Source organism: Cloeon dipterum, chromosome 4, assembly GCF_949628265.1.
Source record: "Cloeon dipterum chromosome 4, ieCloDipt1.1, whole genome shotgun sequence".
Taxonomy (NCBI): Eukaryota; Metazoa; Arthropoda; class Insecta; order Ephemeroptera; family Baetidae; genus Cloeon; species Cloeon dipterum.
In genome coordinates, this window is record NC_088789.1 from 35800128 (window position 1) to 35822997 (window position 22870).

Genomic DNA, 22870 nt, shown 5'->3' on the forward strand with positions numbered 1-22870 from the left:
AATTATATGATCGCGGCTGCGGCACTCAAACGGGACTGTGAGTGCGACACACACTTCCGCGGCAATTTGACGTCAGCGGCCTTTTTTATTGCAATCACTGAGTGGCAGCCAGCCGCTCTGATTATCGGCTCTATCAACCGAAAGAGCGACTCAATTTAAACAAATATTAATTGTACTTCTGCCTTAAAAAGGCCAAAAGCTAGCTTTTTACCGCCTGAATAGATAAATCGTGCTAAATTGGTTGAATGTCATCTTAAATAATATTTATGCAGTCCCTAAATGCGCAACGAGAGGAACAAATTTTTAAATAGTGTAAATTCTCAAATTAAATTACCCACGCGAGCCAATATTTCGAATATTTAATAAAGATTCACGGAGGAAGAAAACCCTGGTGCAAAAAAATCAACTGATCTATTATTAGTTAATTGTTTGCCTATTACGCTAAGGTAATTTAACACAAATTTTTATATTAATAAATTTTATAGAAAAATATTGATGAACAAAATGCTTTGATGATGGCAGTGCACATTCTCTTTGGGAAAATTGGTTTTCTCGAAATTTTCTCATGTGGCCAGAGGTGGAGGGAAAAAAGGAAGCCCATTCTTCCATCGTTGCGACGCCGCGAGTGCTCTTTTTCAATCGACACTCGCAAACTCATTAGCTTGCTGCTGCAATTTTCCAACTGCAGGCTGATGGAACAAGCAAAAGGCGATTCTTAGCCAAAACCCTACTGAGTTTTGTTTTTATTTTCCTAGAGAAACTTTTTTAAAGATGATGGCAAAACCGGCAATAAATTAAAGTTTTTTAAATCGCAAAAATTATCCACTGGATTTAGAAAATATGTAAATTTTTATTAACGTTAAAGTGATAAATATTTTTGTAATCGCGAATTTCAAGCGGCTGATTGTGAGAAACGGAATCAGTTTATTTATTTTGCTCGCCAAGTTGAGCCGCGAATAAAATAAATTTATTTCCAGCGCGACGCAATGACATTAAAATTGCTGCTGTCGTGTCGAGCGCCGATGATACTTTCGAAGGCCGATCTTTTCCTCATCCTACAATTTCGTAGCTCACATCGAATATTCTCCATATGAAATGGTCTCATTAATTCCGTTGGGAATAATTCAATAATTTCTTTCAATAAATTTTGAAGTTATAATTTCTGGAAATTCCTTTTCATTTGTAAAACGCTTTTGAAAATCAGACACGGCTTCGGGAAAAAAATTTGGGCTGAAATTTTGTTTCAATTGCTGGAATAATATTTAAAAAATCAATCCTTTTGGTGCTTTGAGGCTGTGCGTAATTAAAAATAATTCAGTTTTGCTGGAAAACTTACCAAAAGTGCCGAGTGCGAAGGGTGCAGCTCGATCCGTCTTTGCTTCCGACTTGTTTTCGCCTGCCTCCTTTTCTCTCTTGCTCTCAGCGGAGAGTCTGAGACTTTTTATCGCCGCCTGCGTTTGTCTATCAAACAGGCTGCTCGTGAGTGCGTGTGGTTTTCGATTAGCTTTTCCCTCTCTCGGCGCCTCTTCTAAATAAAAAAAAACACTCGTAGCCGAACGCGACCGCTCATTTTCGCAAACCAACTCAACCCCGCTGAACATGAAGCTTTTTCTACATTTCTCAGGCTTCAACTCCAATTTGAGCTTTTTTATCCATCCCCGTGAGTTCCTTTTTCTAATTATTCTGCTGTGACTATGCTGACTTCTTTAAAAGAGCATCTCTTTGCGTGTTTCACCCTTTGTTCGCCCCGGTGCACGCGTCCCAATGAAGCAAATAAACATTGCTCCTTACTCAAACCAACCTTCTGCATCCAAACTGTGTTAATAATTGAAAAATAATAATAAAATAAATAAAAATGCTCCAAATTGGAGAATCGATCGTAACAATTTATTTATTTTGAGCAAGGGTGAGAATTTTTATAAATTAATTTGATTTTGGTAAAACTTGAATAATCTGTAAAATAGAATTATTTCTTTTCGATGCGAATTGAATGTGGAAGACTCACCGATGCCTTGAATTTAGTTCCTCTTAAGTTAAAATTGCGACAAATCTCACTCATGATGGCGGCAAAGAAATCCAAACGCTATTTCATGTCCGACTGTGAATTTGAGATTTTCTGCGCCTGCTGCTCACAATGTTGTGCGACTTTCGCGGCGAGTGGACGTCAGCGCCCTTTTTTTTAGTGCAAAACAACGAGTGGCAGCCGCTCGAAGGCTAGCTTTTTACCGCCTTTGAAGGTAGAGCATGCCAAAATAATTAAATAATAATTACTGACTGACTGCACTCAATGCTTCTTAGCCACGGTAATTTCGCCATCAGCATTTCCAGTTTTAAATTTTTACAATATTTTCTACAAATATTTTGATAAAATTGTTAAAAATTCACGTCTTTTCGAATGTTTCCAAGACTTTGGCGGGTTTTGAAGATATTTTAAAACACTCAAAAATCGCTCTGATTTGGCACTAGCTTGGCCGCCCACGCCTAATTTTGAGTCGGACAAAAAGTGTTGCTTTGTAATCAATTGCCAGTGTCGCGAACGAAGCGTCTCTCGCTTTCAATCGGGAGAGAGAGCGAGCGCGGAGATGCGGTGTTTGGAATTTTGGATGCTGCAGCAGATGCGAGCCGAATTGCCTCTCGTCTCACGAAAAATGAGCAGCGGCAACGCAAAGTGGCTTGCTTCGCCTTTCCGCGTCGAGTAGTGACGCTTCTGGCCGCAAAGTGCCGCACCGAAAACGACCTGAGACGAAAAAGAAGAAATATTCGTGTAAAGAAAATATGCAAGTTGGAGCAACTCTTCAAGCGAGCCAAAATTAATTCTCAAATGATATTTTCTGTTAGATTAATCTAGCTGTGTAGCAATTCATTTAGCCCTCTATAGAAAATAGAGACCTGCAGCGGTTAAATTTTTGCTAATTGCGTTTCGACGACTCTAACCAAATATAAGTTGCATAAATCGTGCCGGTTGGAAGGCGATTAATCTCTAAAAATCGAGAGAGGCCGCACACAATTAAATAGATTGAATATCGCGACAAACTTATAACTTCAATATCACAATTTATTTCTTCTTCGAGTTTGAAGAATTTTATTTAGGCTACGCAAACAAATTGGCACAGTTTTTGTGATTGAGGCGCAGGTGTTTGAGGGAATCTGCGCCATTCCTGTCGAGAACGCAGCAGGGCTCTCGATCCTCTCCACACCTTCGAAAGGTCGCTGTGTCGGGGCACCAGCCTTACCTGTTGACGCTGTCCACTCCAATGTTGGTGCCCGCGAGGTCCAATTGTAGCCACCAGGCCAACCAGCAGCTGCGATTTTTTAAATAAATAATGATTTTACGGGGATACCAAACTCTCATTTGAAGTAATCGTGAAGGCAACACGTTCTCGTTGAGTAATTTATATTTTTTTATGCTTGACAGTGTAAAATAAATCATTTAATCTTGCGCGCAGGGATTAAAATCGAAATTATCAACCCCCTGCATGCGAGCATTGCCTTTCTGATTTTTAATTAAAATTTTTTGAGGGTTGGTGAACATGAGCTTGACGGCACTTCCTGTTCGCTTGGACCTTCGAAGCGAGATTAAAATTTAATGCTAGACTTTCCTCCTTAAACAAATTTATTATTTTTTTGTACATTCCTCTTTCGCTCGGCTTTTTCCATTCATTTTGTCAATTTTCAATCAGTAGTTGGAACTTGGAAACAAAGTTGCTATTCATTGATTAATTATTAATTCAGAATTACGAGGAAATGAGAAGGCCAAAAGAAAAGCGGATGAAATGCGGCCAGAAAGAGATTCTTTTCTCTCGTGCGGTGAGAGCGAAAAAAGCAAAAAGGCTCGCGCGCTCTTCTTTGCGAGCTCAAAAAACGGAGAAATGTTTCCTCCTGTGGGATTTTCATGGAAATTTGAAAACCGAGTGTCCAGCTAGTTGAACGCTGCAAAAGGATTTCTAAATTTGCAGAATGAACAAAAAATCGCACATTTTTTTGTACAATTATATTTTTATTTATAAAATTAATATATGAATGACAGGAAGGCTTATAAAATGAATTCTGGTACAATTATTCGGTAAAATTACATGAAACGAAGCTTATCAGTTTTAATTACATTCAAGTATTAGTCCCATAGTCGATTTCAACAATTAATTTAATTTTTACATCTTTTGGCGAATGCGGTGCCTGTGAAGCGATGAAAAGTATTGTGTTTTGATAAGGTTATTTCTTGTTTTCAGCCGCGGAGACGTCGTTTCGGAGCCATAATTCCAGGTGAGTGTTTACCTTTTTTAAATATTCTGTTTTTTACTTACAATCGGCTTCCAACGGGGCTATTTAATTTGATCGAAATGTACTTGGAGCCTCCACAGATTTATAATCGTCTTTTTTATTTTGCAATGTGGTTCAACGAGCCAAAATCGTGAAAATTCTGTCAAAAAGCCTAAATAAGAAACTCAGGGCATTCGACCTGAGCAAGGAAGGCCGAAGGAGATTTAAAATAAAGTTGTGGAAGAGAGAAGTCGAAAAATGTGCTGCAATTGCGACGACAAATTAGTGGCTGCGGTTTCTGTCGATTCGCGGGTGGAGACATTGGCGAGGGAAAGGGGCGTGGCCTCGGGTGGCACCACGCCCACCTGCCCCGCCATCCAGTTGTCCTTGCTCAGCCCTGAAAAAAACTGAATTTCGAACGCCAAGCCAAACCACAAGGGAAAAAGATCAAAATTGCAGCAAAAAAAGTTAATTCTTCCCGCACTTTCCCAACTTTTCGCCGCCTTTTAAAAATCCGTTAATGAAGACTTAAAATCACATAAGCCCAATAATTTTGATTCGTATCAATAAAAATAAAAATTACGCACATTTTTCGCGCTCTTCAAAGCCGAGCACGAGTTTTTGTACGAGCCCTCACTTGCCTGGATAAAATTTTGAATTTAAACCTGTTTGAAAATAAGAAAATGGCGACCTCGCCCAAAAGAATGGAAGTTTCAAGGCGAAGGTACAAATTTGCTGAAAAGGCCAAAGCTTTTTGCGCTACTTTCCCGCTAATTCCCTGCCGAATCGACAAATCGAGGTCGGTATTTTTCCCGCACCCCGCGAAAAAGCAGTGCTCAGGTGGTGCGACCTGAGGAAGGATGGTGACAGGTGAGGCTGACGAAAAAGCATTAAAATGCGGCCTGGGATAGGATGTCAGGTCGGGGCACCCTGATAAAGGTCGGTAGGGTGGCCCAGGTAAAAGGTCGATTCCAACACCTGTCCAATCAGGAGGCCATCCGACAAACGACCGAATTTTAACTGAAAGAACGGCCGGGCGTTCACGTTGCACATCTCTGCGAGTGGAAAACCGGAAAAACCTCGTAAGTCATTAACATTTCAAATTGACAGAAACAAGAAGTGGAAAGAATCTATGTTTTGCGAAATGAGTAAAGTCTGTCAAGGAAAAAGTTTGTCATCGACGTAGTAGCAAAGGTGACGAGCGGCGGCGGCCAGGGCGTGTCGCTTCAAAGCGCAGGAGCCGCCGCCACGGCAAGCTTTTCCGTCTGCTTCGAAACCACATTGGCGCGGAGGTTTAGTTTTGAACCTTTTGAAAGTATTCCGTCAAGAGGCCCGAAATAGGGAAATTGAAAATTCTCGCAAGCATTAAATGATCACAAGTTTGATTGCATTTTTGTGGCCTGCTATGCTAAATTCTATTTCTTTTTAATTTTAAGAAGCCGCATTTGATGATCAAATCCCTGACATAAAATATAATTGGAAATAACGGATATAGGGTAACGCCAGAATAAAAAACCAGAAAACAAACTTTTTATCAAATAAATGAATTTATTAATTTTTCCGAGATAATATATGATATTTCATTTCATTAACTCATTCAAAGTCACTGGTTACCAAATTTCCTCTTATCCTAAACCTTCCACTTCTGCCTGAAATATCTTTTTCACTTAAATGTCTCCAATAAGTATCACGGTGTAAATCATTGGCCACGTCCTCTGCCGTGCGGCCTTTGCTGTCCCTGGCTTCCAAGTCCACCCCTGCTTCATACACAAGGAAGTGAAAAGTTTTTGTGCCTGACCATCTATAACTGCTGGAAGATAAGCGTTCGAAACTGTTGCTCACCAAAATGTGCAGTGCAGTTTCTTCTTTATTTGTCGTTTGCTTCACTAGTCGAGGGTTAGTTAAGTGCACGAGTCTGACCACTTCTGAATTGTCGTGCCTGTAAATGAAATCGGCGTAGCTGCAGGCGAAGTGCAAGGCGTTCCATCCGTTGGCGTCTTTGGCAGCCACGTCGGCGCCTTTCGTGATGAACTCGCGGACGAAATGCAAATTTCCGTGCTGAGCGGCCAAGTGGAGAAGGGTTTTGCCTCGCTCGTCCGTTTCCGTCAGGTCGCCTCGCAGCAGCCGGAAGTGATCGTAGTAGAAGTGATCTTTAAAGGTCCAATCTTGTCGCTCGCCGCTCGGAATGAAAGAACTCAGGTCGTCGCCGACTTCTCTCGCCAGCCAGACCAGGAACTCTCCGAATCGGCGGTCCACAGCCAGCTGCAAAGGACTCTTTTTCTCCTTTTCTGTCGGGATGTGTTTCAAGGCTGGACTTTTTGAGAGCAGGTACTCAGCTATATCCTTTTTTCTGTAAGAGATGGCATGGTGGAAAGCGTTGAAATCGCCATTGTACTCCTTCACTGTCTGAAAAATATTTGCCTCAAGCGTCACCTCATCTCGGGCCGATCCGCTAATTTCCTCCTCCACGAAAAGCTTGACAATATCCAGGTGGCCGTACTTCACAGCTACGTTCAAAGGATCCCAAATTTCATCGTCACAAAAGGCTTGTTTGGCGCCGTGTTTGAGGAGAATTTTAACGCACTTGAGTCTCCCCTCTTGGCAAGCAAGGTAAAGGGTGCGTCCATACATAAAACGTTTTAAATTATCTTTGCCGAATCCGTTTTCCAGCAACAATTCGAGAATCTCATCGTTATCATTAGCTACCGCTGTGAAACCGGCGCCGGCGTTGGAACTTGATTTTCTGAGCAGCTCGACGAAGTTGGGGAAAGTCTCTTTTAGCTGGTTGAACACGGAGATTGCGTTGTAACAGGCGATTTCTGTGAGGACTACATTAATGTATTCTTCCAAGGTTCGTGAATCGATGACGTTCATTTTCAACAGCTCCGTGGCGATTTCTTCGCTTCTTATCGAATAGACCAGCAATGTAATAGCGTAATTCACGCAAATGGAAGAAGAGTGTTTTATACAACCAAGTTCTCCATCATCATCATCCCAGGGAAGGGAATATTTTTCCATTTGCTCGTCACAAAAAGTAATGTGTGGCTTCAGCACTTTAAAAATATGCTTGAGGTTTTTCTTGCAAACATGAATCAGAAACAGAGCAGACTTGTTTGAATTTTCCTCGGGCACTTTTATTTCCGTGGGGAACTCGATCTCTTCCTCCTTTTCCAAAGTCGAGTAGAAAAGATCGACAAACTTTCTGACCTCTTCCATATCCCATTTGCCAATAAATTCAAAATCAAAATTGCCTGACTCTTCCACGTTTTTCAAAAACTGTTGGGCGGCGAGGAATTCTGCAAATGTCTGGTGGAGGAAAGTGACCCTTTCTTGCTCCACGGTTGCGACTCCATAGTCGTTCATCTTCGCCAAATCTTCTCTCGTCACTCCAGGTCCGACAAGCGGCTCGTTTTTCATATAGCGAAACGCGATCAACAGAAGAGGGATCAGTTCTTTGTCAATACTATCGTCTTCCACTTGTTTGCAGCCATATTTCCTCTCCAAACCCTTTTGTACCTTCTTCCTCACCACTTTGTCGTAAATTTGGAATAAATTTCCTTCGCTGCTGCTCTGAGCAACTAACGACAGGTGCAGCGGGTTGACCAGAATCGTGTTCTGATTTCCACCAGATTTAACCAGGATATTGTCCCCGTAATATGGATATATAGAGCTTCTTGAAAGGCCTATTTGCTTGACGGCATGAAGTACTCTTTTGATTTCTTCCTCGTTCATATCGGTCACAGACTGCAGAAACTCGATTTGCTTTGCTTCATCGAATGGCTCTATTTCAACAAGTGTAGCGTTGCCAACCGTTTTCTCGATCACTTTCGCTTCGTGCGGTCTCGTTGCCACGCAGAGTGGAACTCTTTTTTCTTTCAAAGCCCTCACTATTCCGAGAGCTTTGTCCCTGCTGTGCGGACAAGTTTCGTCGAAACCGTCCAGGAAGACGACTACTTTTTTCTGAGCAATCCAATTTTTTATGTCTTCAGAGGAATTCCCTGTGGTTTTTGCTAGAAATTCGACTGCATCCACTCGAGGTTTTGTTAATGTTTTAAAGTTTTTATTTAAGGAGATATTCAAAACTCTCGCGTCTTGATCCGATTTTCCGATTTGGAAAGCGATTTCTTTGAGAACGGTCGTTTTTCCTGCGCCAGCCACCGAACTCAACAGCCAAACCTGGTTTTCTCGCAACATTTTCGCCTCTCCGATCAGATCCTCGAAGCAAATCTTTTTCCTGTTGTCTCTAAACTTCAAATCTGGTTTTACGAAAGTCCTCGGCCAGTCGGGAAAATCAAGTAAGTACTGAAGCGTCGAGTTAAGCAGAGTTAACTCTTTTTTAGTTCCAGTTGAAAGCAGTGGCACTAAAAGCTCTTGCAAACTTCTCCCTTTTTTCAGCTCATCTCCTTTAAAGATTCCGATCAATTGCTCCAGTAAGTCTGCGAAATAAACCGTGTTGGATTAACCATTAAGTTAAAAAATGAACGAATTGGGCGCTACCTTTGTCCTTCAAAATCATGACAAGCCAGCCGCTGTGGTTCGTTGAGGACACCTCAAATTGGCTCTTTGATGAATTGTGCTAAAATCGAACCAAGAATAAAAAATATTGAACAAAAGAGAACAATGGAGCTCACAGAATCGCATTCCTGCGCCTTTTGGTCAACGATGAAAAAGATTTTCGGCTTTCCGATCAGTTTGTCATTTTTCGGGCCGATAAATCCGTGTAAAATGTCGGCAATTGGTTTTTCTTCTCCGTTCACAAGCACGCAAACTTCTTCTTTTTCGCTCACTTGGCCGAAAATGCAAGTCAAAACGCAGCCGACGTCATGCTCCATCTCGCGAACTACAAAGTCAAACGTTTGCAAGTGTGCATCTTTTTTGGTTCTTGTAATACTAAACCTTGATTGAAATAAACGTCCAAAGATTCTTTTTTCCACTTCCAAAGTCTTGTATCAAAATCCAAGTTTTGCCGCAGAGCTTTTTCCATTTCTTCAACTTCTCTTGTTTGCTGTTCATAAAAGATGAAGGCTCGCCGCCCTCGGATGTTTTGTCCTTCGTCCGACTTCCAAGAGAAAAATTCAGACGTTGACGTGATTGTTGCTGCTTTTTCCATGCGCGAATCAGTTCTTGAAACAGATGTTGCAGCTATCAATGACCTAGAAACCAATACGTTTCTTATTTAATTTTTCGAGGATACCAAAATTACCTTGAGAAGGAAAAGCTTGTGTCTGATGAGAACATTTTGACCTCTGGCGTCTGACCAAGATGAAGGTTTGTTGCGAAGTCCGGTCCGGCGATAGACGCTTTGTGCATTTTGTGCTGGACTGACGTGAGGAATAACAACAAAGGCTTATCCTCGTTGATCTGGCTCAAGACATCGCACATGCTGTTCACGAACGAGGAACCGCGTTCACTTGTGTTAGCCATGGTTGCTGAAAGACGATAACTTATAAATGCTATTTATTTAGTGATTTCCGTGAAATTTTACTCTCGACTGTTGAATAAACGATGACTGTGTTGGGCATTTCAGGAGCCGACGTGATTCGGCAAGAGTTTTTGTTTTCGTAGTCCTTGTAATCCTTTTTTCGGTCGAATTTTGCGTCGTCTAGATTTCCCCTACACGGCTGTGGAATTTTGCTTTGATTAATTGCATTTTTAGTTATGCTACAGCAAACTTACGCCAAAGTTGACAAACTTCAAGCTTTTCTCGAATCCATGCAGTTTTTTCAGGGAGTTGAAAACGTCTTCTGTCGTGAAGGAAATAAAATCACTGAGTGTCTTGCTCCAGTAATCAGTGTAGATGACTCCATTTTCGTTGCCGTGAGAGAGGAAGTACAGCTCGAAAACCGACGGGATTTTGTCTGAATTGAAATTAAAATAATTAAAACCGGATGTGACGATTTGTAGATTCGATTATTGCTAACCTTTTGAGGAGAAAAACCGCAAGAGCTTTTCCTGGCTGCCGAGAAGATCGAGCACAATTTCCTTTTTCGGTCTATAAAGGCTGCGGAAATTACAGTTCCGGTTCTTTCCAAAGGTCGTTTCCAGTTTCTCAACGTCTCGCGCATCACAGTTTCGTAATTTCGTCGTGTTTTGGAAATCGTAATGGACGACAAGAACGAACACGCTGCAAAGAAAAGTTGATTTAAACTAAATGGCGTTTAATAGATAAGAAAATTTACTTGTCTGCATTTCCTTTGCCTGATTCGAACTGAAAGAAACCAAGATTCGCTGGACCTTTTGGATGACCTTGAGCCTCACCTGGAAAATGGGTGATTTGCCGTTAGGTTCAAAATTAGTTAGGAAAAAATTACCTTGTCTTAAAATCTCCTCCATCTCATCCATAGTTTGATGTTTCTCTATCTTCCTTTTCTGTGAAGTGAATTTTAAATAAATTCCAAATGAAATGGCTAATTCATTTTTAAGAACGGCACTTGTAGCAATTTGAAAAGGCCCGGTTAGTCTTTGAATGTGGCCGCTTTTTCTGACTTTTTACACCTGAATACTTAAAATACTACTCAGTTCAAAATGATTAAACCCTGGCTCGTTCTTTTCGCTCTTGTAAAAACGTTTTTCTAACCTTCATTTTTGTGTGTACACATGCTGTCAAACAATGACAATCTTTAATACACACAACAGTCACATCTCATTGTTAGACTATTAAATAATAATATTATCAAGAAAAAGGAAAAATTAAAATGGATGAGGATTCATGCAGCCACCGAGTCGATGTGACGTGCGTCGTCATCGAGGGAGATGAATTGGTTTCTGTCCCTAATTTTGTGTAGGTCGTTCATTGAAACTTACCGTTTTAACGAAAATTAAAATTTCACAGTTACCTTCGCCATCTGGATCTGGAGTGAGCCTCTTTCTTTTGATTCGCGGAAGCTTGCAACACGACAGCCACTCCAAAATTAAAGCTGCAGCTCAATCTGAAAAAAAAACATTCAAAATAGGAGAATTCGTTGTAGAGATATAGTTTCTTTTTAGCGAAATTCAACTCCTTTATTGTCGCCGCCGAAGGCAGCGATTTGCCCGTAGCTACAATCGAAAAAAGGGCTTTTGCTCGCATCTGAAAGGGGAAGTTATGCACGGAGGTTGATAGATCGCCATTACCAACCCCGAAAAACGAATCGACCGAATTTGGAAACAAAACCGCGCATATTTTGAGGCTCATTTGGGCTAATCGGGGCCAAAAATTAAAAATTAAAACAGATTTTACGCAGTTTAACCAGCCCGTGGGGCTGGAAGGGTCACACGGGCTTTAATTGGGTCGATTAAGTATTACCGTTCGATCGGAGTTTGCTCAATCGGACCCATAGCGCCGGAGCTAATATGTTACTAATAAGGCAAAAATTATTAATTTGTGTTAAAGAGGCCTGACGGGGCATTGCTACGCCGCGTTCAAAGGCATATCTCAGGGGTAGTTGGCCATAGGTCGGGTGGAATTTTTTTCCTTGGTTTCAGGGTATAGGAGAAACTCCGAGCGGATGGTCGAAAAATTGAAACTCCTATTAAATCCAAAAATTGCCTTATACATCAAGCTGCTCTCCTCCTATTTTTTTTTATTTTATTTATTAAAACACATTTGGTTTCTCTAAAAATTGGTGAAGCCGGGGTATGTGCGTCTGGTGCATTATCTTCCGGGGTCTAATAGACGTGTTTTTGGCCGAAATCGCTAGCAAGATTAATAAACCAAAAAACTAGAATTTTTGCTGATTTTTCGGCACCAATGAAACCCAAATGTTCGGAGCCAAAGTGGCCCAAATCGCCCCCCAGTTGTGAATGACGTCACAAACGGCACGCGCCCTGTGAGAGGCGAGAGTGCGACAGAGGAGTTAAGTGCTGTGAACCTACGGCCGGCTTGGTTTCGGTGACCTCTGCACCTGAACCTGAACCTTGGGCCGAGTGCTGGCAGCCCCTCAGATTAGGTTAAATCGAAACAGCGACTCAATTCTAAAAAGAGCAAGGCTTGATTTTAACCGCTTTTAGAGAAAAATATTTAATCTTAAATATTAATTTTGATTCGTTGATGTGAGAGTCGCGACGCGCGGGCGGGCACGCGGCAGCGATTGCTCCAATTAACATCACTGCAACCAACAAAAAGTCCTACTTGATTATTTCAAGTTGGGCGTGTTTGTGATTAAGGCGGCCGGCGCAAAAACTGAGGAATCTGTCCCTTCGGCGCAAATCTGGCATTTCTATTTTTTTTTAATTGCGGACTCTGCGAAAACAGCGGATCTTAATATATTGAGTGTTAATAGCTCAAGATGAATCCAATTTTTGAAAGTCTCTTTAATGCAAGGAGCTCATTGCAAAGCAGGTGGCAAATGAAAAGTTTTTTAGCTCTCGGGATTTTTAAATCAAGTAATTTCGGATCAAAATTATTGCCTGAAATATTTATACGTGCGATTAATATTTTGCCCTTCGCAGATTTAAATTAATTTCATTAAATTAGGTAAGGTGCTACCGTTTGAAGGGGCTGGAATAAAAAAAAGCAAAATCTGTTCGCATATTTTGTTCTTTAAAACGAGCCGCGAATAAATTGAATGCTTCCCCCTCTTTCGACTTTCCTGCGGCGACGGCACGGCCGCAGATAATGTTTCCAAGGCCAGCGATGCTTCTCTCGGCCGAGCAATTTTGCAAGTTAGACTTTCTCGATATGCAAAGTCTAACTAATCGCGATGCAAATAATTGACAATACCAGAAAGGTTTTCAAAATGTAGAAAAGTTTGGTGAAAAATTGAGAATGTGAAATATGTCACCTTTTTGCAAAAAGTTTATCTTCAGTAGTTAAAACAATGAGTGGCGGCAGCAATGTATTTTCAAATTATAATTTCTGATTTAAAATTCCTTTAAAATACTGCAACGCTTTTAAAAATCACGCACGGCTTCGGAAAACAAATTTTAGCCGAAAGTTTGTTTAAAGTGCAGAAATTGAAAAATCAAACCTTTTGGTGCTTGCCGACTGTGCGTAATTAGAAATAATTCTGACCCGGCAAATAGTTATGAGTGTTGGAAAACTTACAAAGAGTGCTGATCGAGAGTGCTGCTCGTCCGTCTTTCCTTCCGGTTTTGCTCTCGCGCTCGCGACTCATGTGCGTCGCTGCCTCCTTTTCTCTCTCGCTCTAACTGAGCGAAGAGTGAGACTTTTCGCCTCTGACTGACAATGGGAGGCTTCGCGTGAGTGTGCGGCAAAGGGAGCATCCAGCTGCCCTCTCTCGCCGCCTCGTCTCAATAAAAAACTCGACACACAAGCCGCGGTTAATGCCCTCGCAGCCGCACGCTGCTTCTCATATCCGCAAATTAACTCATCGGCTCAACCTCTGAAGCTGCCTTTTGACTTGGACTACAATTTGACCTTTTTTCAATCCCCATCAGATGCTTTTTTCAATCAATCCGCGGCGACGATCCTAAAACCTTTTTAAAAGTTCATCTCTTTGTCTGTTTAAACAAACTCTGGTTTTAATTAAAAATAAAAAGCGACCAGATAATAAAACCAGCAATAAAATGTAATGAGACGATGAGAGCACCGATTCCCGTTTCTCTTTTCTTTTCTTGTTGAAAAGCAGCTCCACGTCCGCCAAATTTGGCTTGAGAGAAAAAATAATTTGCCTTTCCTCCGCTCGCACGACCTCAGCTCTGGCCGCATTTTTTACAAACTGAAATGCTGATTGTGATCCATCAAATAATTTTCAACTTGATTGTTTAAAACAAATTAATCTCAGCCGGCAAGAGCAGCGAGAATCGTGCGCAAAGTGTTTTTCCCATTTCCGAGACAGAGCAGTGAATATAAGAATATAAATCTAATTTAATTGCGTTTTGGGCCATCAAGCACGTCAGCCGCTCCAATAATTTGCCGGGTCCTTTTAGCGCAAAAAGTCGGCGGACAGTGGCTAATGGGTGACTGACTGACTTTGGTGCGAGAGGTCGCAACACTTTCCTCGTGGCACACATATTTCGCTCGCAGCTCAGGCGGGCAGTCTCTCCGGCACTCTTTTCCTTTTTGCTGCATTATTTTACACTCGTAGTTCGCGCGGCGCGAATTATTAGAAATAAATGGACAAGGGGATAATATCCACGTTATGGGAATCACAATTATTGCCTAATTTACAACACATTCATTAAATATTTGTTTCCCAAAGTGCGCAGAAAAACTAATTGGCGAGTGCTTAATTAATAATTACTGCAATTCTCGATCTCCCACTGCTTTGACTCTATTGAAAATTCCTTATCAATGCGAGAGGAAAAGATATCATCTGCGGCGTGCATTGCGAGGGACTTTCTATTGCGATGAAATTTCAACACCAAGTTATTAAAATATCTTTTCAGAATTAATAATAATTAAAGATTTACATAAATTTTATTCAAGTCTTTCTAATAGAGGGAGCTGATGGCATAACAGGTGGTTTTTTTTAATCTCGGGATTTGAAATCAAGTAAATTTCAGATCAACACTTAACATCATTTTTTGCCTCAAATTATTTAAACGTGATTAATATTTTTGGCATCGCAGATTGAAATTAATTTCATCGTAGTAATTATCTAACACTCCTCTGTTCAAGTAGTTCAAAAGCGAAATCAGTTCATATTTTTCCTCCTCAAATTGAACCGCGAATATCAAAAATAGCAAATTAATTGAAGAATGCACAGTAGCTAGATTGAGTCTGAAATCGCAGCGGAAGTGCCTTAAAATCGAAAGTCTACGGTGGCACCATCTGTTGGCGGCTTCGAACACTTTGGATTTATGCAACTGGTGAATTGCGAGAATACTAAAATTCGATCGTTTCGGCGCTTTCTGGCTCTGCGTGAATAAAAATAATTCTAGTGCTGGAAAACTTACAAAAAGTGCCGAGCGAGAAAGGTTCCATCTGGTTTTGCTCTCGCTCGCTCGCGACTTATTTTATTCGAAGAGCGAGGCTTTTCATCGCTGCCTCAATTGTTTCGTGGCCGAGCAACTTCCCTCTCGCGGCGCCTCGTCTCAATAAAAAACCAAGCCGCCGGAAAAAAGGACTCGCATTTTTTTTTATTTATTCCGCTGGGACAGTCTTAACCTCTTTAAAAGAGCGTCCCTTTGCCTGTTTGCATCCGAACTCTGCGGTTCTAAGTGAAACATAAAAAGTGGCCGATTTTTGTGATAGGCCAAACAATTTTCAACTCTATTTTTTACATTTTAAAGTTCATCTCAGGTGGCAAGAGCAGCAAAGGGTGTTTCTAGCCATTTTTTTAAGAGAGGAGAAGTGATAAAAGCGAGTTGCAGTCGGATTTTGGCGGATTGCGCGAGTAAATTACCTGCTGTGTCGATTGATATATAACAAGCATTTCTCACAGATGAAATGAAATGTGCTCTCCTTGCTTAAAAATAATAGACAAGTGCAAATATTGCGAGGAAGGCAAAAAATTGACGCGACACGAATTGCAAAGACAAAAAACTCTCCCTGTGGAAGCGAACAGCTGCGGCTTCAATTCGCGATAATTTCTCCGCGGAAGAGCTGCAGGAGAGCCGCGGAAACCGAGACCAATTCTTCTTTCTAAATTTGCCAGCCCTCCAAGTGAACCCCCAGTTTGCAATTAATAATTTGTGAAGAGCCAAAAATATTCACGAGCTGATTTTCTTGGCCAGGGGCTGAAAAGTGTCGTGAAAAACAGGATTGTTGGTGCCACTCGGCCGGCCTTATTGTTCCTCCACAATTAAAATTCCAAATGTATGCATCGATTCCTTTTTTCTTTTCTTTTCTCCGCACGTCCGCCGAAAATGGCTCTAAAGGAAATATGTGGCTCGAGCCGCATTTTTTACAAACTGATTGTGTTCCGTCAAATAATTTTCAACTCGATTATTCACATTTTAAAATCTAATTTCAGGAAGCAACAGCAGAGATTTGTGCTAGAAGCGTTTCTGCAGCCGAATTTTGTAGAGATAAAGCGGATCAATTTGATGTTAAACAATAATTAATGAGAGGCGAAGCGCGGACATGGCGGCGATTGCTCCAATTGACGTCGCAGCAGCGATAAAACTTTATTTATTTATTTCTGACTGTGTGACGGAGCGAATAAGTCGACTGCGAGTGCAAATCTGGCTGCATTTCTAATTCATTTTCTTTCCAGCTGTGTCAATGAGAACGCAATGGTCGCGGCGGCCAACGGGAAAGCACTCCCCGTTTTTTTTTTAATTTTAGGTTGAACTCTGACTTGGCGAAGAGGATCTGTTGGTTCTGAGTTTCCGGCCGGCTTTTGAAAGGTTTTTGTCAGGAATTTCAAATCTGAAGGCTGGAAAATGATTTTCCTTGTTAATTAAAGAACTTTTTAACCTCATTTTGGCAGAATAAATTTAAATTTAAAAATCTGCCGATCGCTTGTCTCTCCTTGAACATGGACGCGTGCTTTTTAATTACACATTCTGCACAATTTCAGTATGCGCGAGTTAATTTTTAGAGAAAAGAAATTGTTGATCAGGCAACACCAATAATTGCAATGAAAATAGTCTCAGTTTCCAATTTGCTCGCGATTTGCAAGAGGAAGAGCAGAGCAGACGAGAGGCCCCGCAAGGAAAGTGTTGCTTCTCTCTCCTGCGCTTTTTGCGCCTCTCTTAAATGCGGTGCCGGTGGATGTTTTTTTTTTTTAGAACGGCGGATGCAAAGGGCTACTCTGCGCTTAATTTCAAGTAGTTTGTTTCGCATATAATATCAATATTGGCCATCTAATTCTTTTAATTATACTGATAATATTTTGATTTAAAACACAGTCTGCTTAATTTATTTGTTGGCCCAGCCTGACAAAAAATAACTAACATTCAAATGGCGCTGGCAGTGACCCAGACGTAGACTTTTTCCTCTGTTGCCAAGCATATTCTCAGAGGCCCTCTCACTTTTTTCCATGCAGAAAATAACCACCACTATAAAGAGGATTTGCGCTCTTCTTAACTGCTCATAAATTGATTAATTCTAAATAATATCATTCTTTGCCTGTTTAACCCTTTGGTTTAACGCGTGGTGCAATAAATATTTCTGCTCGCTCTCAAACACAACCTTTTGTGTATCGAAACTAAGCTTAGACCAATTGAATTATAAAAATCACGCATAAAATATAATTAAAGCAGGCAAATGAGTCTCTCTTCAGTTCGAACGTGCGGACGGGCTCTGAGAGAAAACGTTTCTCCGGCTGCACGGACTAAAAGGGCAATTTTTAAGTTTATTTGAATGTGGCCTAAATAATTGCGCTTACATAAAATTCATTATTTTACGTCTCAAGTTTAGTTTTTAAATTAGAAATTGATTTTCTTGGGGTACTTTTAATCTCTTAAGAGATTAAAAGAGAAAATCCTAATGAGGAGCCAATGCCACACAAAGAATATCAAAAGAGCTTTAATATAGTACATTGTTGCCTCAAATTTTTTAAACTTATTTAGAAACCTGGTGAAAAGTTGAGAATGTGAAACTTTTTTCTTCTTTAGCAAAGATTCTATTTTCAGTAGGTTAATTGGTGAGATAAATTAATTAATTAATGGCTGAAATAAGTTCTCAAATTATTTTTTTTCACACAAATTTCCTGTTTTGTAAATAAAACGGTATTAAGGAATCACACAGCTTCGGAAAATATATTTAGCCACCATTTTTTTCATGTGCAGGAATTTAAAATTTGCTTTTTTTGGTGCTTTCTGATCCGGCAAGTAGTTGAGTAGCGAGTGTTGGAAAACTTAACAAGAGTGCCGAGTGAAAAAGGTCCGTCCTTTCCTTCTGATTTGGCTGATTTTTTGCTCTGATCGCTTTTGACTTTCGCGTGCGCCTGCCTCCTTATCTCTCTTGCTTTTTATCGCTGCTCGCGTTTGTCCGTCGAGTGTGCAAACAGAGGCTGCGCGCGAGTGGGCTCTAGCAAAGCAGCTTCTTTCCCTCTCGCGGCGCCTCGTACAAATAAAAAACACGACCCGGAAAGAACTCGCAGCCACACGCGCGCCCTCTCATTTTTGCAAACCAACTCATGCCTAAAGCTTTTTGCAAATTTGCAAAACAGGCTTGTAACAAGGCTAAAGAACTCTAATTTTAGCATTTTTATCCATCCACATCTGGCCCTTTTTTGTAATGTATGGCGCACATCACAATTGAGCAAATAAATATTTCTGTTGACCCACAAACACAATCCTTCTGCATCCAAAACTAAGCTTATACCAATTGAATAATAAAAATCAGCAATAAAAATGTAATTAAATTGCCTTTTCTTGTTGCATGTGTGGTTCGAGAGGAAATTAATTAGCTTTGCCTCCGCTCGCACAGACTTCAGCTCTGGTCGCATTTTTTACAAACTCATTTTTAGCAATTTACACCTCCTTTTACAATAAGAATTGTCGCGAAAGCAATATCAATTGGCGATATTTATTAATTTAAAAATTTTACGCGTCATGGTGACACTGTTTAAAAAGTCTTAATTTCGGTAAAACTCGATTAATCTCCAAAATAAATTTTCTTTTCGCTCCGAACTGAATCGGAAAAATTCACCGATGTCGAGAATTTAGCTCCTCTACGTTTAAAGGGCGATTAATTATTATTTTCTCACTTACTTTTGATCGCGGCTGCGGCACTCAAAACCCAAACGCTATCAGTGTCTGTCGATGAGTGAGAAGTGAGACTTTCAACGCCTGCTGCTCACGAGCATTAATAGTTAGACTTTCGCAGCGAGTTGACGCCACCAAATGTTTTTGACTATCGATATAAATCGATATATATCGTCTGAAAAATATCGATGTTAAAATATCGTCCTATATAACCAATGTAAAGCTACAAAAAATCGATAAATGTCGTCTGAAAAAACATCGATATTAAAAATCGATTTTTATTTGACCATTTCTACGGCCCAGACTCGCGCTACATGGTTATGCAACTTGACATTACATAGGAACTTAAATATCAGGTCGGCAATTTGCCTCTGAATACAAAAATAACTCGATGTCACGCGGGACTCACTTCACCCCGCGCCATGCGGCTGACGCCGCCGCACTTTGGGGGCCTTTTTCGGGGTTTTTGGGTGGCGACAGGGGGAGCGCTGGGTGTTTTACCACAATTCAGAACCCTACCTGCTACTGGGACTGCATTTCGGGCGTCAGGGCACTCCTTTTCGAACTTTAATCTGGCACTACTTTCTTGAAGATGTGGTCCACCTCGCCGGCTGGCGTGACTGCCTCTTTTGTTTTTTTGCACACGGCGAATTTCCCGCGTCTGGCTAGATGGCGTCGGAGCTAGCCAGGCGCGGGAAACGCGGTCGTGCAATCGCAGCCGAACGCGACCTCTCATTTCCACAAATCAACTCAACTTAAAAATATTCGAAAATTTGGTACGCTTATTGTGGCTACAAATTTTTATTCATCCCCTTAAGTTTTAATTATTCCGCTCTGATTTAAAAAGGAGCAGTAATAATTGTTATTGCTGTGGTGCCCGCGCTTTACGATTCTCCTACCACCTGTTGGTTAATCAGATAAATATAATCTCATGAAATTATATAGCGTTTCTTGTCAAGGCGTTGGTGTCTACGACCATATCACGTTGAAAACACCGGTTCTCGTCCGATCACCGAAGTTAAGCAACATTGAGTGCAGTCAGTACTTGGATGGGTGACCGCCTGGGAACACTGCATGTTGTAGACGCATTTCACTTTTTGCTAATCGGCATTTTGTTAAAATTTCATTTTCATCTTAAAAATTCGTTTTATTTATTTTTAGGTGCAATTCAAAGCTTTCAGGTTTATTAAAATTAATTATTTATCAAATAGCGAGATTTATTTTTTCTCCTCAAGCACAAAAGACACTCACGCAGTCACTCTCGAAGTCTCGGACAAAGAAAAATAAACAAAATTGCTCATCGACGCAACGATTCCGTCCGGAGTCGGGAAAAGTGCTTTTAAATCGGGTTTGCCCTGCTCGTTCTTCATCCCCTGCATCAGCACCCCCTTCGGAGTCTACGAATTGATGATTTTTGTTGATTTTCGGACTGCCAGCCAGCTGTCCGTTGATGACAATTTGTTTAAATTTATTTATCCCGACAGTGCGCAATAATGGCCTTTTTTCGTCTCTCCTCTCGTCGCTGCTTTTTATTCCAGCTGCCGCTTCATTTTTCTCTCTCCTGCCAAATGCCAATCTCCACTCGGAGCACACAAATAAGCGAGATAAGAGGCAAAAGCGGCCTTGGCACTTATTAGTCAAATTTTTTCCAATCGACTTCCAACATTTAGCGGGTAATTTTTATTTCGCATCAAAATAATTGGATCAAATATCAAGTTTCCTCATCTCCGATAATCGCTTCCCAGTCCATTCAAAAATTATTACCATCTCTCACTCAGCAAAGCCCATTTTCATTCAGGAAAATTTGTGTAATTTTTTATTTACTTTGAAAGTTGCATGGTTCGATTCTTGCCTTTTTTATTTAATTTTTACGACCGCTCCTTTAACTTCTCGTCTTCTTATTGTTAGAAAATGACGCGATCGACACGAACATGACACCTTCTCCATTGAAAACAAACGTGGTCTTCGCGCCCAAAGTGTTCGAATTGCATGACGTCACAGTTCTTGCCAAGCTGCAGATGATTCTCGCAGTTGCCACGCGAGGGCAGCACCTCTCACCCACACGGCCACACCCACTGCTCTATTTTCTTCTTCACGGCCAGCAGAGCAGCTGATCGAGCCCGTGTTTGTGTTTACGTCTCGCGTTTTGCACAGGATCGGCGGGGATGCAGCGGCTGTTGCACTCGTCGGCGCCACTGTTGGCGCCGCCGGACAAGGCCACGCTCGGCAAGCTGCGGGAAAAGAGCGCCGACACGTTGAGCAAGTGCGAGAAGGCGCTCGAGAACTGCGCCAATGACAACGCCAAGGTATTAAAAAAACCTTAAATTCGCACCTGCGGAAATTTAAAGGGCCCTTCGACCCTTCAGGGCGCACCTTCAAACTGATTCAGGGCTGGGTGAAATTTTTATTATCTGCGGTGTGGTTAGAATTTAAAAATTGTGGATTTCAAGGGCACATTTCTTTAAATTTAATTCCATTTCCTTGATATCTATTTAAATTTTGTTAATTTTAACATTTATAAGCAAAGTGAAGCAAGGGAATGATTATTTTTAAATGAATGGAAAATTTGAGAACCATTACAATTTTTACCAGGTTTAAATCTCAAAGGAATTTAATTTTTCCATAAAATAATTACCTTTTGACCTTTCAGGTGGTGCCTTGAGGACCGCGAGCAATACCCACCGGTGATCAGCGGCTCTCCCTGGCGGTGCCAGGTCTTTTAAGAATAAAAAAGGTGCGTTTTAGCCTGACCCTGAATTTCCACATTTTAATTTTTGAAATAAAATTCAGGTTCGCGGAGAGTATTATTTGTGCTCGGTGAATAATTCTGCTGGCGAGGAGACGGTGCAGGTGGCGCCGACAATGCCACCAGCCCCAGCATCAGGTCGTCGACGTCAGAAAGGCGGCCGTGTTCAGGTGAGAACAGTTCCATTTAAATTATAATAAAATATTAATAAAATGTCGATCTTGGCATTTTTAAAATTGATATTTTAGTTAAATAAACGTATCTGGCTGGTTTAAAATCATTTTAACCTGGTATCAGGGTGAAATTTAACCACCTTACAAAATATCAGGCCTCTCTTTTTCTCAGGGACCCTTTTATAAGGGTTTAAAAACGCTAATTTGATTGATTTCGAGGCCAAAAAATATTTCAAATTTTAACTGAATTAAATTTTTTTCCTAGCCTTTTTTGATCTGAAAACTTTTGGGGTTAAATATCAGGGTGTTTTCTCCAGCTGATCGAAATCTCGATTTATCAGGTGTTAAAATTGCCAAAACAAAGTAAATTAAATAATGACCCTGAATAAAATTGTTTATTTGCAGACACGTGAGCGTAGCCATTGCGTGAGGAGCTCGCTGACCTGCCGAGGGTTGCCGTTGATTGGTGTGGAGAAAAGGACACCCTGGGCAGTGACTCGGAGGTGGAGACGTCAGTGTCGAGCGGCCGCAAGTCGTACCCTTCGCTGAAGGGTCAGGTGCGCACCTCCAGCCACTACAAGCTAACAATTCCCCGACCTGGCATCAGGGTAAAGACCTGAGAGTTTTTAAATTGTTCAAAATTTGATTTGTAGCTCTTTTTATTTAATTATTTTTGCAAACGAATCCTCTATATTTCCTGAGTCAGGGTAGGATGTTTTTATCGCCATGTATGTCCTCACCTGGTTTGAAGGTGGCTTCGATTTAAATTGTGGACTCGTGTTGCAGTGTCTTGGCGAAGACGGGCGTCGGGCCGCTTCTCCGACTCGCAGCTGAAAGCCGAGCGAGGCCGAGTGCCGCCTCTCTCACCTCGACAGGGACACCACCTTCCAAACCAACGTCCGGCCATTGTCTCTGAGTTCGCTACCCCCTCCCCTACTTAAATACAATTTTGTACTGTCAAAAATCTCGAATTTTCTTTATTTTATCAACCCGGCCAATCCGCTATTCTTTTAATTAATAATAATCAAACATCTCGGCTGCGCTGCTGCAACACTCCCTCTCGCGGCTGCTTCAGTTTTGGGATTTTTTATACGAATTTTTAGAATTTGTAACAAAATTTGAGAATCCTAGCACAAAAAACAAAAAGTTTACC

The 22870-nt window shown here is 41.1% G+C and overlaps 2 protein-coding genes, 1 long non-coding RNA gene and 1 other non-coding gene across 4 annotated transcripts in view; 2 read left to right on the plus strand and 2 right to left on the minus strand.

Moving 5' to 3' along the window:
- LOC135942247 (uncharacterized) overlaps positions 1-19412 on the minus strand; it is a 52032-nt gene extending 32620 nt beyond the window's left edge. Inside the window, exon 1 of the mRNA XM_065488266.1 lies at positions 19318-19412. The gene's annotated coding sequence lies outside the window, so the exon portion shown is untranslated. The remainder of the gene's footprint in view (positions 1-19317) is intronic.
- Positions 5783-13460, minus strand: LOC135942245 (uncharacterized). Its single transcript, XM_065488264.1, has 12 exons — positions 13283-13460; positions 11094-11186; positions 10569-10626; positions 10437-10515; positions 10179-10381; positions 9934-10115; positions 9743-9878; positions 9461-9686; positions 9154-9410; positions 8889-9097; positions 8755-8833; positions 5783-8693 (listed from the first exon to the last, which is right to left on the minus strand). Exons 2-12 carry the CDS (start codon positions 11100-11102, stop codon positions 5851-5853), a joined length of 4281 nt encoding a protein of 1426 aa, XP_065344336.1. The 5' UTR covers positions 11103-11186; positions 13283-13460; the 3' UTR covers positions 5783-5850.
- Positions 19413-19765: 353 nt separating the features above from the next.
- On the plus strand, positions 19766-19884 carry LOC135944829 (5S ribosomal RNA). Its single transcript, XR_010575374.1, has one exon. It is a non-coding gene; the product is annotated as a 5S ribosomal RNA (ribosomal RNA).
- A 1033-nt stretch (positions 19885-20917) lies between these two features.
- On the plus strand, positions 20918-22694 carry LOC135942250 (uncharacterized). Its single transcript, XR_010575063.1, has 5 exons — positions 20918-21104; positions 21449-21532; positions 21589-21714; positions 22123-22325; positions 22504-22694. It is a non-coding gene; the product is annotated as an uncharacterized LOC135942250 (long non-coding RNA).
- Positions 22695-22870: the final 176 nt, after the last annotated feature.

Coding starts and splice junctions, on each gene's coding strand:
- LOC135942245 (XM_065488264.1), bottom strand. Junction 10,382..10,436: donor GGCAAAGGAAATGCAGACAA/GTAAATTTTCTT, acceptor TTTTCTTTGCAG/CGTGTTCGTTCTTGTCGTCC. Junction 9,411..9,460: donor ACAAGCTTTTCCTTCTCAAG/GTAATTTTGGTA, acceptor ATTGGTTTCTAG/GTCATTGATAGCTGCAACAT.